The sequence below is a fragment of the Triturus cristatus genome, chromosome 1_2, assembly GCF_964204655.1.
Source record: "Triturus cristatus chromosome 1_2, aTriCri1.1, whole genome shotgun sequence".
Lineage (NCBI taxonomy): Eukaryota > Metazoa > Chordata > Amphibia > Caudata > Salamandridae > Triturus > Triturus cristatus.
Window position 1 is genome coordinate 379,862,096 of NC_140580.1, and position 14,670 is coordinate 379,876,765.

The 14,670-nt window shown below is 45.8% G+C and overlaps 1 protein-coding gene across 2 annotated transcripts in view; it reads left to right on the forward strand.

Annotated features, from left to right (window-relative positions):
* LOC146867392 (uncharacterized) overlaps nt 1-14,670 on the forward strand; it is a 171,780-nt gene that overhangs the window by 131,405 nt on the left and 25,705 nt on the right. For both annotated transcript variants that reach the window (XM_085605077.1, XM_085605083.1), the window contains exons 10-11: nt 9,848-10,015; nt 12,526-12,583. In XM_085605077.1, coding sequence (XP_085461203.1) covers nt 9,848-10,015; nt 12,526-12,583 — 226 coding nt within the window. The remainder of the gene's footprint in view (nt 1-9,847; nt 10,016-12,525; nt 12,584-14,670) is intronic.

Consider the following 14,670-nt stretch of genomic DNA (forward strand, 5'->3'; position numbering starts at 1 on the left):
TTACAGAGTAGGTACAACACCAAAAACATGAGGTACATAGAGAGTAGATAAAAACATATAATGACAGTAAAAAGAGTAAATGAAATACAGTGGGAAAAGTAAAGAAAATAGCAGCAAGTATGCAAGTTACATAAAGTGTAAATAAAAAATGCATAGTAGCAGTATATCAAAGAGGGATATGAAAGGCAGTGTACACAAACGTTCTGAGGTAGTTGTAAAAGGGAGTAACAAGGGTGGGGAGAGTAGAACATTTCACCTACTGAGGGTAGAATGTTCCAAATTAAAAAGGGAGAAACATGAAGAAAAACACTAGAATGTTGGAGCTCCTGGCTTATACCAGCCAATACAAGCCCAGAGCTACTCCACTGTCTTCAATGAAGCTCTCAACATTGCAATTCTAATACCGGGTACACAAACAAACCTTCTACATATCACTCAACATCAGCTATTGAACGTCTCAGTGAATCTACCCATCAATTCAAAAGCACTGCTTTCTATGGCATTACAGCTTTCAACGTGCCCTGGCCTTCTTTCTATCAGTTCCTCTGGCATTCAAAACACTTTTCCTAATCCTCCCCATAACACTTATCAATTTTGCGGAATACAGCATGTCACCTCCCTGAGGCCTAGCGGACTGTAGGGTGCCATTTGGTGTTCTTTTACCCTGCAGAAGCGCCGGTGGAGGCGCCGTGAAAACACTGGCACCCGCTGCGCTTTGAAACTTCCGGACCTCCTCTAGTGGACAGGCTGCAAGAGTATTAAACCTCTACATACTGAGAATCCAAACCAGCTCAAGAGACACCAGAGATTCCTACGCACACTCTGTGGAATTATAAGGGTTCCAAACACTGCGACTGGGGAGAGATTTTCAAATCCACAGCCCTCAGAGCCTCACAGTCCAACGCAGCACCTCTTACCTGGCTCTTGGGGTCAGGGGCAGAGCACCTTCCATCTCCCTGCACTGTCGCTGACAGTCCGCTACGCCGCCTCCAGTTCAATCGAGGCCGCCTGCGAGGAGGACTACAGCCCCCAGCGTCCACTCGGCGTCCCGCCCACATCCGCCGGAGAAGCGCGCCCGGAGGCGCTACATCAACAGACGCTTCCCCCGCGTCGCGGGACGCGCGCGGGCGTCGCCGGGCAGAGGGCGGGCCGTCTGTGGCCGTCAGAGGCAGGAGGAGGCTGGGCTGGGCCACGTCCCTTGTTTCTGCTAGACCTGTGAGTACATATTCCGGTTTCGTACCTACTAAACTATGTCTACCCGTTCTGGTAAACTGTTAAGGAATGAAGGCGTAAGGGGGCCAAATACAGTAAGCCCCATTATTGGATCTATGGACCGCTTCATTACCAGGGTGGCGGCGGTGATTGATAAGGAGATTGAAATGTCTGAGCGGCGTTTATCTGAGGTCTACCTCCCTTCGAGACGTTCATCCCTGGGGGGCGATGCTCAATCATCACTTATAACTGCAAGTACCCAGTCCCAGGACGATATTGCGCCTAGTGTTTTTGGTACTTCCTTAAACCCACCCCAGTTGGTCGACATTGAACAAAATATAGGAAGGCTAGAAAGTTTGGCTGCTCTTTTTCCAATAGTCACCATGGAGCCAGATGGTCTTGGTAAACAGATTGCATCATCCATCAATGTCCCAAGTGAACCCACTACTGTTGTGGATCCTCTATTTTCGTCCACCTCGCTCTTGGGATTACCAGTAGGGGAGATAGATAGGTCCCCTAATAATTCCCAAACAACCATCATTAGACAGGAGAATAGGCCCTTAAGCAAAAAGGTTCGTAAACGTAAAAGGGGCTGCCCAGTTAGACAGGCCGCGCTTTATCAAAATTCAAGAAAGCCTTTTGGAGTGGGTATGAGAACTTCAAGGGCCAAAGCTGTGGCGAATAAACTGGCCATACCCGGGGATGTTGTAAACTCTCCTGAGGAGCCACACTCTGGCCCAAATAGCGCGAAACTTTTAAAGTTTACGGACTTAGCAACGGTAGGAAATATTCTTGAGAAGGTTTATAGACTCTTGAATCCGTTGCTAACTCAAGTCAAAGGCCTTGGGGATAGGATCGACAAACTCGAGCAATCAACCCTTGACGGCTTTCACGCACTTAAAGTAGCAGTTAAACAAACAAGTAGAGTGACCGAAGCTAAGAACCTGGTCGCAACCGGAAACGTGCCTTCATCTCAGGGAGCCTCTAAGCATCCACTATGTTGTGAGAAGGGAGCTTCTAATAGCCCAACTACTACAGCTTCCACATCCATTCCAAGTCCCAAAGCAGGACTTTTGCAAAAGGGTCCTCAATCCCAGATAGTGCCCGATAAAAATAAACCTAAGTCTCCCCGACAGAAGCAACCACAGGTAGTGAGTCGTATAATGGAAATTCCTAAAAAACAAGGGGCTTGCACCAACTCTAGCAGGTTAGCCTTAGAGAAATCCCTTAGGTCCGTCCCCCATCCTACCACCAGATCGACCCTTACACCTGCCCCAAGCAAACAAGTGAGTCAAATTCCCCCAGTAAATCTTCCACCAGACTGTCAACCCTTTGCGGCAGTCATGTTTAATGTGCCTCCTTTAAAAGACGGCCAGTGGGAAAATCATCAATCACTTAAGAATAAGTGTATCCACTGGCTAAAGGCAAATAAGCCAATCCCGCTAGGTGTGGATGGCATTATACTGAGTGTTCGTAGAGTGGACTGGGTTGGACACGGAGAAAAAACACAGGAGGGGGACTGTATAATTGTAAATTTCCAAGATCCAAGAGTGGTACCATCAATTTGTACCCCTGTTCCTAATATGGGGGTCCCGGGGGTTAAAGTGGTAGACCTTTCCTTCTTTTACCCCAGGCAAATCATTGACTCTACCGGTCGAGGCTTAAGTCCCCCTGTTCTTGATCAGAATAGGAATGGGTTTTCAGGGGACTCCAGGGAGAAACATTTGTGTTCAGCGGGACCCATTTGACTGGAAGTTGGGCAGAGAGTAGATTCAGTGGAAATATTATCACTTAGCAAAAGTAAGCCTGCAAGTGGGATAGGTGACCTTACACCCACCTTGCAAGACCCTTGCTGTCCTCACGTTTTCCCGAGGAGCTCTACAGGCGGGGACATTCCGGTGCCCTGCAGCACTCCGGCTGTGACGGACCTTGTCTTTAAGGTTTTCAGCTGGAATGTCGCGGGGATTGCAGGAAAGCTGCCCCTGGCTGACTTTACTACGCAGGTTGACGAGCACTCTCTGTGCCTCTTTCAAGAGACATGGAGTTGTGTGCCGGTCCACAGGGTGGGTTTTTCCTCCTATTTCTCCTCTGCGCATGTCTCAACTTCAGGGAGGGGGCGCCCAGCCGGTGGCCTCCTTATCTGGGTTGCGGCATCTCTCGATTGCAGAATTATGGATTTCCCCACAGGTTCTCCTGACATTCAAAACATAACTTTAATAGACCGAAGGGGGAGAGTTGTTTTAAACGTTTATAATGTTTATGCCCGGGGAACCGTGGGCGGGAGAAAGTCTCCTATAATATCATTACTCGAGACTTTGTTAAACAACACCCCACATAAGTCTTGTACACTGGTTGCAGGTGACATGAACTGTACGTTCGAGCCTTTGGGTTCGGACGTCTCCCTCGACCAAGAAGAGGAGGACACTAGGTGGGGGATTCCGGCTCTGGAAATCCCACCGATCAAGAGGTGGTCAGAAGTGGCGCTTCAGTTATACTCCCTGAGCCTTGAATTCAATCTAAGGGCTGTTAATGGGAGGACACCCTCGGATAGGCTGGGTGCTCACACGTATAATAGGCCCGGACATACCTCTAGGTTAGATTATCTTTTAGTAGACGTGTGTCTTTGGCCCTATGTAAGGGACATGCAGGTGGTCCCCTCGGTTGAAAGCGACCATAACCTGCTTTCTTTAAGTATGGCTCAGTGGTGGCGTCACTCAAGTAAGGTCCCTATAAACCAAGTAGCAGCACCACCTGAGGTATCGGAAGTCTCCCCTTGTGGCAGGCGAATTAAATGGGCCAAACTGGTTTTATCAGAGGGGAAGGTAGAAGAAATAAAATCTCTCCTAAACCATACAGTACTAAACCTTGGAACATCGTCGGAAGGTGTGGGTAGAGTGAGTGGGCTCTTTGTCTCCCTGACTGATGCCTTGACTAATGTCTTTACCCTTCATCATAATAAATTGGGTAATAAACTCTCTAAAAAAACCCCTGAGGGTTGGTATTCCCAACCATGTAGGGTTCTTAAGGCTAAGTTAGTTGAGGCGATTAAAGCTAAGTCCCGTCTTGAGATACAGGAAGCAAGGAGGGCCTACAATAACTCTCTTAAACTAGCCAGGAGGGAGTGGGAAGATAAATATTGGGATGACCTGCTCCAGGCCAGCAAAAGTAGAGACCCAAGGGCATTTTGGAAACTTATAAGTGCACGGAAAAACCCCGATGCACTTATGAGACCCTGTAACATCCCGCCACAAAGCTGGGTAAAGCACTTTGGGTCTTTATACCTCCCTCCAGAAGGGGATTGTAATGCGGGGATGGCTCTTACGCATATAATTGAACCTCATGCCTACGACCTCTTTACTCCGCTAGAACTTGAGGGGGTTATAGGGTGGGTAGCCCCACGCAAGGCTGCGGGTCCCGATGGCCTCCCGGGAGACCTTATGAGGGCATACCCAGCTGAATGGGCACGGGTCATAGCAGCGCTACTTAACGACATCATGATGGGAGGGGCAGTACCTGAATCCTGGAAAGGGGCGGTGGTGGTCCCAGTTTATAAAAAAGGGTGCAGGGAAGCTCCAGGTAATTACCGACCCATAAGTCTGATCGACTCCACCCAAAAGATAGCAGGTAAAGCTATCCTCGGAAGGATCCTCCATTGGGTGGAGGAGAATAAAATTCTTTCAGACTTTCAGGCAGGTTTTCGGGTCGGAATGGGGACAATTGAGCAGGTGTTTAGGCTGATATTACTGGGGTGGAAGGTGGTGGAACTGGGCAAGGGCAGCCTTTATTTGGCCTTTATAGACCTGAAGACTGCCTTTGACCTAGTCCCCCGAGAGGATCTTTGGAGGGTACTTCTCGAGCTGGGCTTACCCCCTTACATCTTGTCACTTCTTATCAACCTTCACGCCCATACCTTTGCCCAGGTCCGCTGGGGTAAAAACGGTGAACTTACTGAGAAGATTCCAGTCTCTAGGGGCGTAAGGCAGGGCTGCGTTTTGGCTCCAACCCTATTTTCACTTTATGTGAATGGGGTGGTAAAACATCTCCAGCAAGAACCAGCCGACGCCCCCTGTCTCGGTGGAGTCCGGATCCCCACCCTGCTATTTGCGGACGACACGCTCCTGATTTCGAAGACCCCTCAAGGTCTCCAGAAATTACTAACACGATTTCAGGAGTTCTGTGATGCAAGAGGATTAACAATAAACGTGGATAAAACAAAATATCTAGTCCTAAATCCTCCTAAGAAACTGGGCCGCCCCCCGACTCTAAATTCGACACCCCTAGAGAAAGTAGCCGAATTTGACTACCTGGGTATCCGGATTACGGATAGGATGTCCTGGGCTAGTCATATTGATAAAATGGTCCTCAGCCATAGGAGAGTGGGAGGTGCCCTTATGAGGGAGTTCAGGGCCTCTCCAAGAAGATCACTCACCCCAGTAGTTGACATTTACAAGGCTAAAGTAGTGTCATCAGCCTTGTATGGGGCAGAACTGTGGGGCCATTGCTGTTTGAAAGATCTAGAGACAGCGGAGAGTAAGTTATTGAAATCTCTTATCTCCGTTCCCCTGAGTACTCCATCCGTACCTGTCCGGTTGGACATGGGCTGCAAAAATATTAAAGACCAGGCCCAGCTTCGCCCGCTTTTGTTATGGACAAGAATCTGGAGGGGTGAAGAATTGAAATCTTATGCTGATGCCTTGGGAGAAATTATGAGTCTGGGGGGCTGGGCCAAAATAAAGTGGCTTAGAGATACCAAAAAGCTTTTGGAGAATGTCGGTCTAGGAGGCTGCTGGTCATCACGTTCAGCCCCTACAAAAGAAGTTGTCAAGGCGCATTATTGGAACTGGTGTGCGGAGCGGCTAAATACAACCTCCAACCACTGCAAGTCGACTGTCGCCTTTTTGCAAATTAAAGACACTGTGGCTTTTGAACCCTACCTGGACTTGATAACTCTCCCTTATGACCGAGCCCTTTATTTCAAATTCAGAGTTGGATGCCTCCCCCTAGGTGCATTGGTATCGAGTTGGTCACCTGTGCCCCGCATTTCTCCCAATTGTGCATGTTGCCCTAGCAAGGTTGAGACTATTGTACACGTTTTATTTGCTTGCCCGGATTATGCAAGGCCCAGGGGTGTCTGGTTGAAACCCCTCTGTCGCAATATGGGCACACGTAGTCACCTTGAGGCCCTGCGCATTTTAACGACGGACACTTCCCCCCTTTTTGTGTGTGGAATTGCGAAATTTTTAAAGTGGTCCTGGCTCATTCGCTGCAAGAGATTGTCAGTAGCTGTTTAATTCTTTTTTAGATAATTTATTATGGGAAATTTATGCCCTTTTTTATATTCTTATGTTTTTCATACTGGCTTCTTGTAACTGTGATTTTTATGTGTCTATTGTATTTTTTATGTGCTTACAAGATATCTTGCATATCGAATAAAAGCTTATGACTGACTGACTGACTGACTTATCAATTTGACAACATCCCCCAACATCTTGTCTACTTGCTGTGGTCCCTGGAAGGCAGAATTTCTGAAGCACCGTCGGGGTCCTTTATGTGCACAAAATACCCTGGTATAATGGTAGCTGCATAATGCTTATTATAGCACTCCTTCAGAGCCTGGTGTACTTCAACTTATGCTACAATTCTTTCCACCCTGTTTTTATGTTTACTAGTTTCCCTTGCATAAAAACTTGTAACAATGTTGCTCTAACAATGTTTAGTACTATGCAGTATAATATGATGTGATGCACTCACAGTCTTGTTTGTACTGCCTCCTTAAATGAAAGTACCGGAACCTTTGTTATCTATATCATTTACCTGACAACTCAATTAACCATTGCCTTGTAGATGGCACAGTGAGGATTTCAAATGTATTTTTCCACTGCGTTCTAAAGACTCTTCCGCAGAAACTAAACCAACCTGTACACCATTATCCATTGCAATTTGCAATAGGAATTCCACCCCAAAAAGACCTGTGACCAGTGTTAATAATTCAATACCCCCTTTCAGTGGTGGTCAAGGGACAATTTTAACTCAATTGACTTACCGTACAAATCAGCCATATCGGGTGCATAACCCTTTTCTTCATCGTAGCACTCACCAGCCTTATGAGATGGAACGCATCTTTGTCCAATGACCCTCTGATCAATGCACTTCATTGAAGGGATGGGTCATGACTTTTCACCTGTTGACCAAACCACACAACCGTTCAAAAAAGGAGGGAAGGCGGAGATGTATATTAAATGTTATCCTCTACCTGTATGTCGTCATAGCATAATCAAAAAGGATAAGGTACCCCATCAAAAGCTGGAACGCCTAGGGATGTCGGCTAAGACAACTTGCTAAGGCTTTAAAGGAGCCCTCACCCACGAATTTCTCATGGCATGCTTCATCCTTTGGCCGTTCACCAAGAATGATCATACTCTGGGTGGGCTCGACCAGGTTCTGGGAGCTACTAATATTACTACTGAAATTAGGATGTAACCTTAAAATCTAAGTTTAATGATGGTCACCCTGGTGAGATTAAAACCCCCATTGTGAGGTTTAGTACTATTCCTTGACAATGGACACAATTTATGGCCTTTGTGTCACTGATCTGATGTACATGTTATGACCATCTGTATGTTGCCCATGTGGGCCAGGTGCCCTTCATCAGGACCAAAGTATGCCAATACAATATGTCTGGAACCCTATCGTTTTATATATATATTCACACACTCATGCAATGAATACATAGGGAGATGCACTGGTCATGCCATGATAGGGGTATAATAAGCCCTGTAGGGTAGGTGGTTGGACTACCTCTGTATTCAAACTTACTCCAAGAGTCCGGGTTTGCGGTGTTACCCAGTTCGCCATCCGCTGTCTTCTGATTTTGGTGAGGGTTACCTTTTCTTTTTTTATTATGTTTCAAACCACACAGCTAACAATCTTGTACATACATCTCAACATCCTTTTGTATACCTGCCTACCATAATCTGCATCTTAAAATTCTTTCAGTGCCTTTCATGCACACATTGCTTTTGTAAAACAAAGCAGCCCAATCTGAGCTTTACTTTCAGTTGGTTAGTCATTTTCTGTCGGCAAACCTTCACTCAGTTTCAAAATGGCTGCAAATGCGCCATCAACATTGATTTCCAAAGCCGACCCTCTGTAATCAAATTCTCCATCATTTAAAAGGCACTTTAACCGATGGGTTTTCCCATCAAAATGTCTAAATCCACCGAGGTGAACAAAACGTCCGACTCCTTATCAACCTTCTGTTGGTAGTCCTTCATGCTGAGAAATTCACACGGACACTCTTTCCGACAAAAACGTGCTCTACCCTGAAAACGTACCAAATCAGTGTTGATGACATTCTTGACAATCAGCCGGAGAAATTTCCACCTTTCCCTTATATGACAAGGTCAATGAAGCATCCGTGGTCGGGTCATAACCCAAATTATGTTCCTTTTATGAGCAGTTTGACCACTGGGACACCCAACCACAAGCCTGCAACTCAAAATGTATTAAGGAGTGTTGACTTTCTGCTCTACATGAAGAAAGTGAGGAATAGTTATTTAATTCTTTACCTCCTTCTGTGAAAGCACTGCATTCGAGTCATAGCCAATTGTGTCAGCTGTCATTGACTGACAACTTTCAACAAGTCAGTCTGAATGGACAACCTGTCTACTATCTTCATTCACACACTTCACACGGCTGGTGAGAGCATCTCCCCACTTAATCTCGGCATGGTTTTATAGCAAAGACTAACTTAGCAGCAAAATAACCTATGAGTTCTGTATACAATTCCCTAATGCTTAAGAAGGGCATGCACTGCTCGCTATTCAGTGGATGTGCTACTTTGACTGGAGGGACCAGTCCAATGATGCAGCATCTCACTCCCAAGAGAGGTTCAAGGTTGAGGCACACACACTGACCGTAAAACTACATTGTGTTTATTGACATATCCAGAGTAGGGTTCCTCGCTTTTCCCTCTGGTACTTTTTTGGATGTACGTGAGGATGCAGGGAGACTGATTTGACCAAGAATAAGATGGTGAAACCCCACTGTGTGTCCCCCACACCCAGAAAGAGAGGTTTACTTCAAGTATTGGATGGCTCGAGTTAGCTGCCTCCTACAAGCCAGTAGGGTTTTATAGAGTAGTTCAAAATGCCTCACTTTAGCTGGGAAAGTTGTGTATTGGAATATCCACCTGTGTGGTATCCTGCATCGCGCTTTCTTGATATAATATAGAAGAAACACAGTGAAAAACCAGCATCTTGGTTTCCACTGTGACACCTACTCACAGACTATGCAGTGCCTGGTTCAAACACCTGCGCTTTCTGTACCACTTTACTGATCACAGTGAATAAATGTGCTAATACCTGCTCTCTTGTTCAGCAATTGTTTCATTGCCAGTGAGATAGCTCAGTGGATTAGTGCACGTGCGGCAAATATGAGCATAGTATAAATATTAGTAATGCCTGTTATCCTTCTGAGGTAGATCAAATGAGCACCAATGGTGTTGGGAACTGTAGTTCAGTAGAAAACCTTGTAACCCCCTAGAAGTTCTTCATGGTCCTGGTGTTTCATGTGAATATAGTTATTATTGTCTTTAGTCTTAACCCATAGTATTTACTCTTGTATCTAATTTCAGGGTGGCCATCGTCTTGTGTAGTGGGAACCTGGAGCTGCCGCTCTTGCGGCTGTGCGTGGACCGCGGCCTGGCCCTCGACGGCAGGCTCTGCAGATTCTCCCTCCTCTTACCTGACTGCCCTGCAGAGATCTCAAAACTACTGGAGCTCCTGTCCCGAGAGGAAGTGAGGTAAAGGAAACTGTATACAGGAAGCTCAAGCAGATAACATGATTGCGGTATCTCTTTGGTGCTAATGGCATTCTCTACTATATGGAATATTGCTGTAGCACTTTGTGTGCGATGGTTGAGCAAGGTAGGAAGTTTGTCTTCACATTAGATATTTTGACATGCATTTTTCCTCGGGCATCCCACCTTCAGAACAGAGACAGACGGTCTTGTCGTAAAATTAGAATATTCTCCTAGAACCAACGCGCCGAAAAGCCCATAATATTATAACAAGATTAAATGCCATGCCAGATGAGCCTGCAATAACTTATTGTGCAAAGGTGAACCTGATGTACTTACTCACTGGCTGCCCCACAGCTGGGTCTGGTGGCTTAGTAGACTAATTTGTCCACTGTAGGGACCTGTGTTCGACCTCATAGTTACAGGTTCAAATTCCAGCAGGTCCACTCAGCCTTTCATCCTTCTGTGATCCATGAAATGAGTACCCTTGAGTTGGGTAACAATAAATATCTGTTATTCAGCACCAAAATACATTTGAGTGAATGTGCATTTTTCAAATACACGTTATGTTATGTCACAGTGGAGGTTTCATAGATATCAATTCACCACACTGCGAGGGCTAGAAGAAGTGACACCACGTGCCCTTCAAACCCCCAACACCACCACAGGAAGTGACATCATATGAACTTTGGCCCCCAACAGTATAACAGGCCCTTTTTTCACATGATATGTCCATGATTATTTATCGCCTAAAATGCCGCCTGCTGCCTCTCAATGCAAAGGAATCAGCCTTCAGAGCTCAACACATCTTCGCCTCGCACGTAGAAGCCACCTGTGATGAAAACTGGGGGTTCAGATGGTGACAGAATCCCAAATGTAGTTAAAACTAAGGTTCTCACACCACAAAAGACCAGAACACCGCAAGGTCCCCCTACAAAGGGAGTAAGTCAGAACCTCTCTCTCCTTAAAACTGAGGGATCTGAGACTTGCTGAAAGCCGACTGTCATTAAAACTGAAAGCTCCAGGCCACCCAACCCGACTGCCATAAAAAGGAGGAGTTTTTGGGTGAGTGACCACAGGTGACATGGTTGTTTGGAGTCTCTGAGCACTCTCAACATATATGTCAGGTGTGGCCTTTAAGTTTCTATTATACCACTGCAGGGTGAGATGGTAGGTTTATGTATGAACTGAAACCTGCAACGTCCATGGACCTTTTCTTTCAACCAAGCCTGTTTCATGTCATTGGAATTCTCAGACTACAGCAAACATTTCATGTTCTAAGACAGACTTGGCCAGCTTTGAGAAAATGTTCACCATGTGTGAGGAAGAGAAGAAGTGGCTGGCCAAGTGGGGTTTTTGCGGAGCATTCAAACACAACCTTCTGAGCCTGGTGCTGATGCCCTGGGGAGGTAGGAGAAACCCTGGATATTTTGTACATTTGTGGATATAACTTGTTGAAAGAAACAGTCTGCTCTAAACGAATTTCTGGTGGTAAAGAGGTGGCGCAGATACTTCCCACACTGCGAAAATGAAGCCCAGTGCTTGTTGAGATCCCTTTCCCAACAACTGTCAAGCAGTGCGACATTTAAGCACGTCCCATTATCCGCAGCTCCAATTTGACAACACCAACATCGCCCCACTGTATGCACTGCAACAAACACATTCCAACCCAGAGAGACTCCTATCATTTACCTACCACAGCAGGATATTTAATACTAATAAGTATTACCAGAGTTCATGCAGATCATTTTACACCATACATTATCTGCACATACAAAATTAAACGTTATGTACAAACCCACCATCTTAAAAATATAACAAGACACTTGATAAACCGATTGCAGCAATCATTAGCACAGTGCTTAATTTGAGCTGGTAGTTTCCGGTGCTCGGCACCAGCACTTAATTGTCAACAATGGCACTTGTGACAGCTGCCATCTGTTTCTATAATTTAGAGATGAGTAGGATAACAGTTATTTAATAATTGAAAAGAACAAATACATGTCGCCTATACCATTCTTTGAGCTTTGGGGCGTCTAACAGTCTGAATTGTCTCAGTTATAGCAGTGTGAAGGCTAGTAGTTGTGTAGGTACCGTCATTGGCAGTGTTGGTAGGTTCTATGGTGCTAGCTGCAGCAGCCTCCTGACAAGGGCCCTGGCACTTATTGTTTCACAAATTAAGCACTGCGTCAGCTGTAAATCTAGTGCATGTTTATGTGACCCATTCACTACCTAGTTTGGAAGGTGCCATCTCCTGAGTCCACATGAAGAGCACCAGGCCCCACAGAACAGACACCATGTCCTGCAGAATGGGTTTGCCTGAGGCCGCCTTGACCCTCAAGCATTCACCTAGTGGGAATGAACTACTAACCTGCTGCCTAAAGTTACAAGGTCAAATCTGCCTGAGTGACGTCTGTGATTACATCCACTGTTGGCAGTCAATGTTGTGGATACCCAGTGAGGGTTGTAGAAGGATTTCTTTTGCACTTCATTCTTGTCCTCCTCTCTTGCAGGGTGCTGGCGGTCAAACAAGAGCGCGTGTTTGCAACCTGTGACTTGTTCATGAGTGAGGTAAGCCCATGTTCCCACCCAGTTCGAGTTAATTTTCTCCCTGGCACTTTTGAGGAGCAAAGAACCAAAACTGCATTTCTGCTTTGGTTTTTGTGCTTATTTAATCTCTGTTTCCCATATATAGATTTAAAGGACAGCTTCTCATTCTGAGTGCACAACTCATATTAACAGCCCGACACAACTGGTCTTTTTGGGGAATTGAGGCATTTGCCAACAGATAAGTGCTGTTAAAAAGACATTTTAGCTGGGTTAGATTCAGTCGCAAAGATCCTGATTTCATGGACACCATTTTTCTAATGACATTTATGTAGATGCTTCGATAGAATGTTCTTCTGTGAGTTCTTTTTTTCCCTCGAGACTCAGTGTCAATCTTGCCTTGCTTAGAGTGGCAATCGCCGCTGAACCGCCTAGTGGACCCAAGTATCATATCAATCTGCCAGTCCAGAAAGGCCAGAAGTTCCTTGTGCACATGAAGAAACAGGGAATCCCCACCTCTGATGTGGTGAAATCCCACTTACAGGTACTAATAAACTGCCCTTCACAGAAGACTTAATTGATAGTTCATGGCTTCTAGGGGGTTGTAAAATGACAACATAATGATAATTCTTCCTGCAAAGTTTTTCAAAGGAAACAGAGGGCGTTATTTATAGTTCGGCGGATGGGTACTCCATCACAAACATAAAGGATATGCTGCCCACATTATTGCAAGTACCATAGGATTTAAAACACTTGTAATAAGGCAGAACGGATAACCTGGATATAGAATGCCTGTTGCAACTAACTAGTCCCGAGCTGCTTTTCCTTACTGAAACATGGGCTACACGCACCTCCACTCCCGATTGGATAGAAGCTTTGCCCCCTGGCTACTCACTCGCCTCAGTGCCCAGAGTGGGTCAATCAAGAGGTGGTATTGCTATCATACATAGAGCTGAATGCAAGCTCAAATTTGAGCAAGGACCCCTTCCCGGAGCTGAAGCCATGACGTTTTCCATGAAGATCAACAACAAGGCTACCTTTCCAGGATTGCTCCTCTACAGGCCTCCAGGGCCTAAGCCACCTTTTATTCAGGGCTTACTCGCCCTTCTGGAATCCTGTATAGATACCTCTCTTTTACTATACTTGTTGATTTTAATTTTCACCTACAACTGCTCACTGACCCCGCAACCGCGTCACTTCTGGACAATTTAGAGAGCCATGGTCTATCTCAGATAGTAGTGGGTCCCACACATAATGCGCTACACACACTGGATGGTATGTTTACCAACCACGCCGCAATTGAGATTGACAGTATATTTCCGCTTACCTGGACTGACCATAGGGCAATATTCTTTAATCTCCCTACTGAGCTCACCTTGATTCCCCCAGTAAGTCGTCCAGCCCCAATCCTCTCACGGTCCTGGCAGAATATCTGCCCCGGCGCCTTTCACAACTGCTGGCCAAAAATGTACCGACGCTAGCATCTAACTCCAACACTGATGCGGACAAATTTGATAACTGGGTCAGATCTGCTATAGATCAACTGGCTCCTCTAAGTCCAGCTCCCTGACAGAGACACATACTCACTGCACCTTGGTACTCCTCAGAGTTAAAAATTTTAAAATCTTAAATGTAGGCGCAGTGAACGTGAGTGGAGGATGGACTAAAGCCATGAGGCTAAAAATAACTATAATAAGACACTAACTAAGTATTAGAACAGGTATTCTACACGACTAAGATAAAGGAGGCTAAGAACTCGACAAGAGAGCTCTTTAAGACTGTCTCAGAGATATCTAAGCTCCAACAGGGCAATCGGTTCTCCCATGATCAACTTGTGTGATCATATGGCCTCGTTCTTCCAATCTAAAGTCCAAACTATCTACAGGGAACTGGAAAATTTGGACTCCCCTCCCCTCAACATGCCTTTGTGTGATTTGGAGGAGGGCTCAGTAGCCCCTAATCTCCTGACCAGCTTTTCGTCACTGACACTAGACTCCGCGAATGATCTCATACTCACCACCAAGTCTGGCTCACCAGAGGACCCATGCCCACCAAACATCATTCACAGAGCCCCTGAACTGATCAGCGCAACTCTCACCCCCGTACTAAAC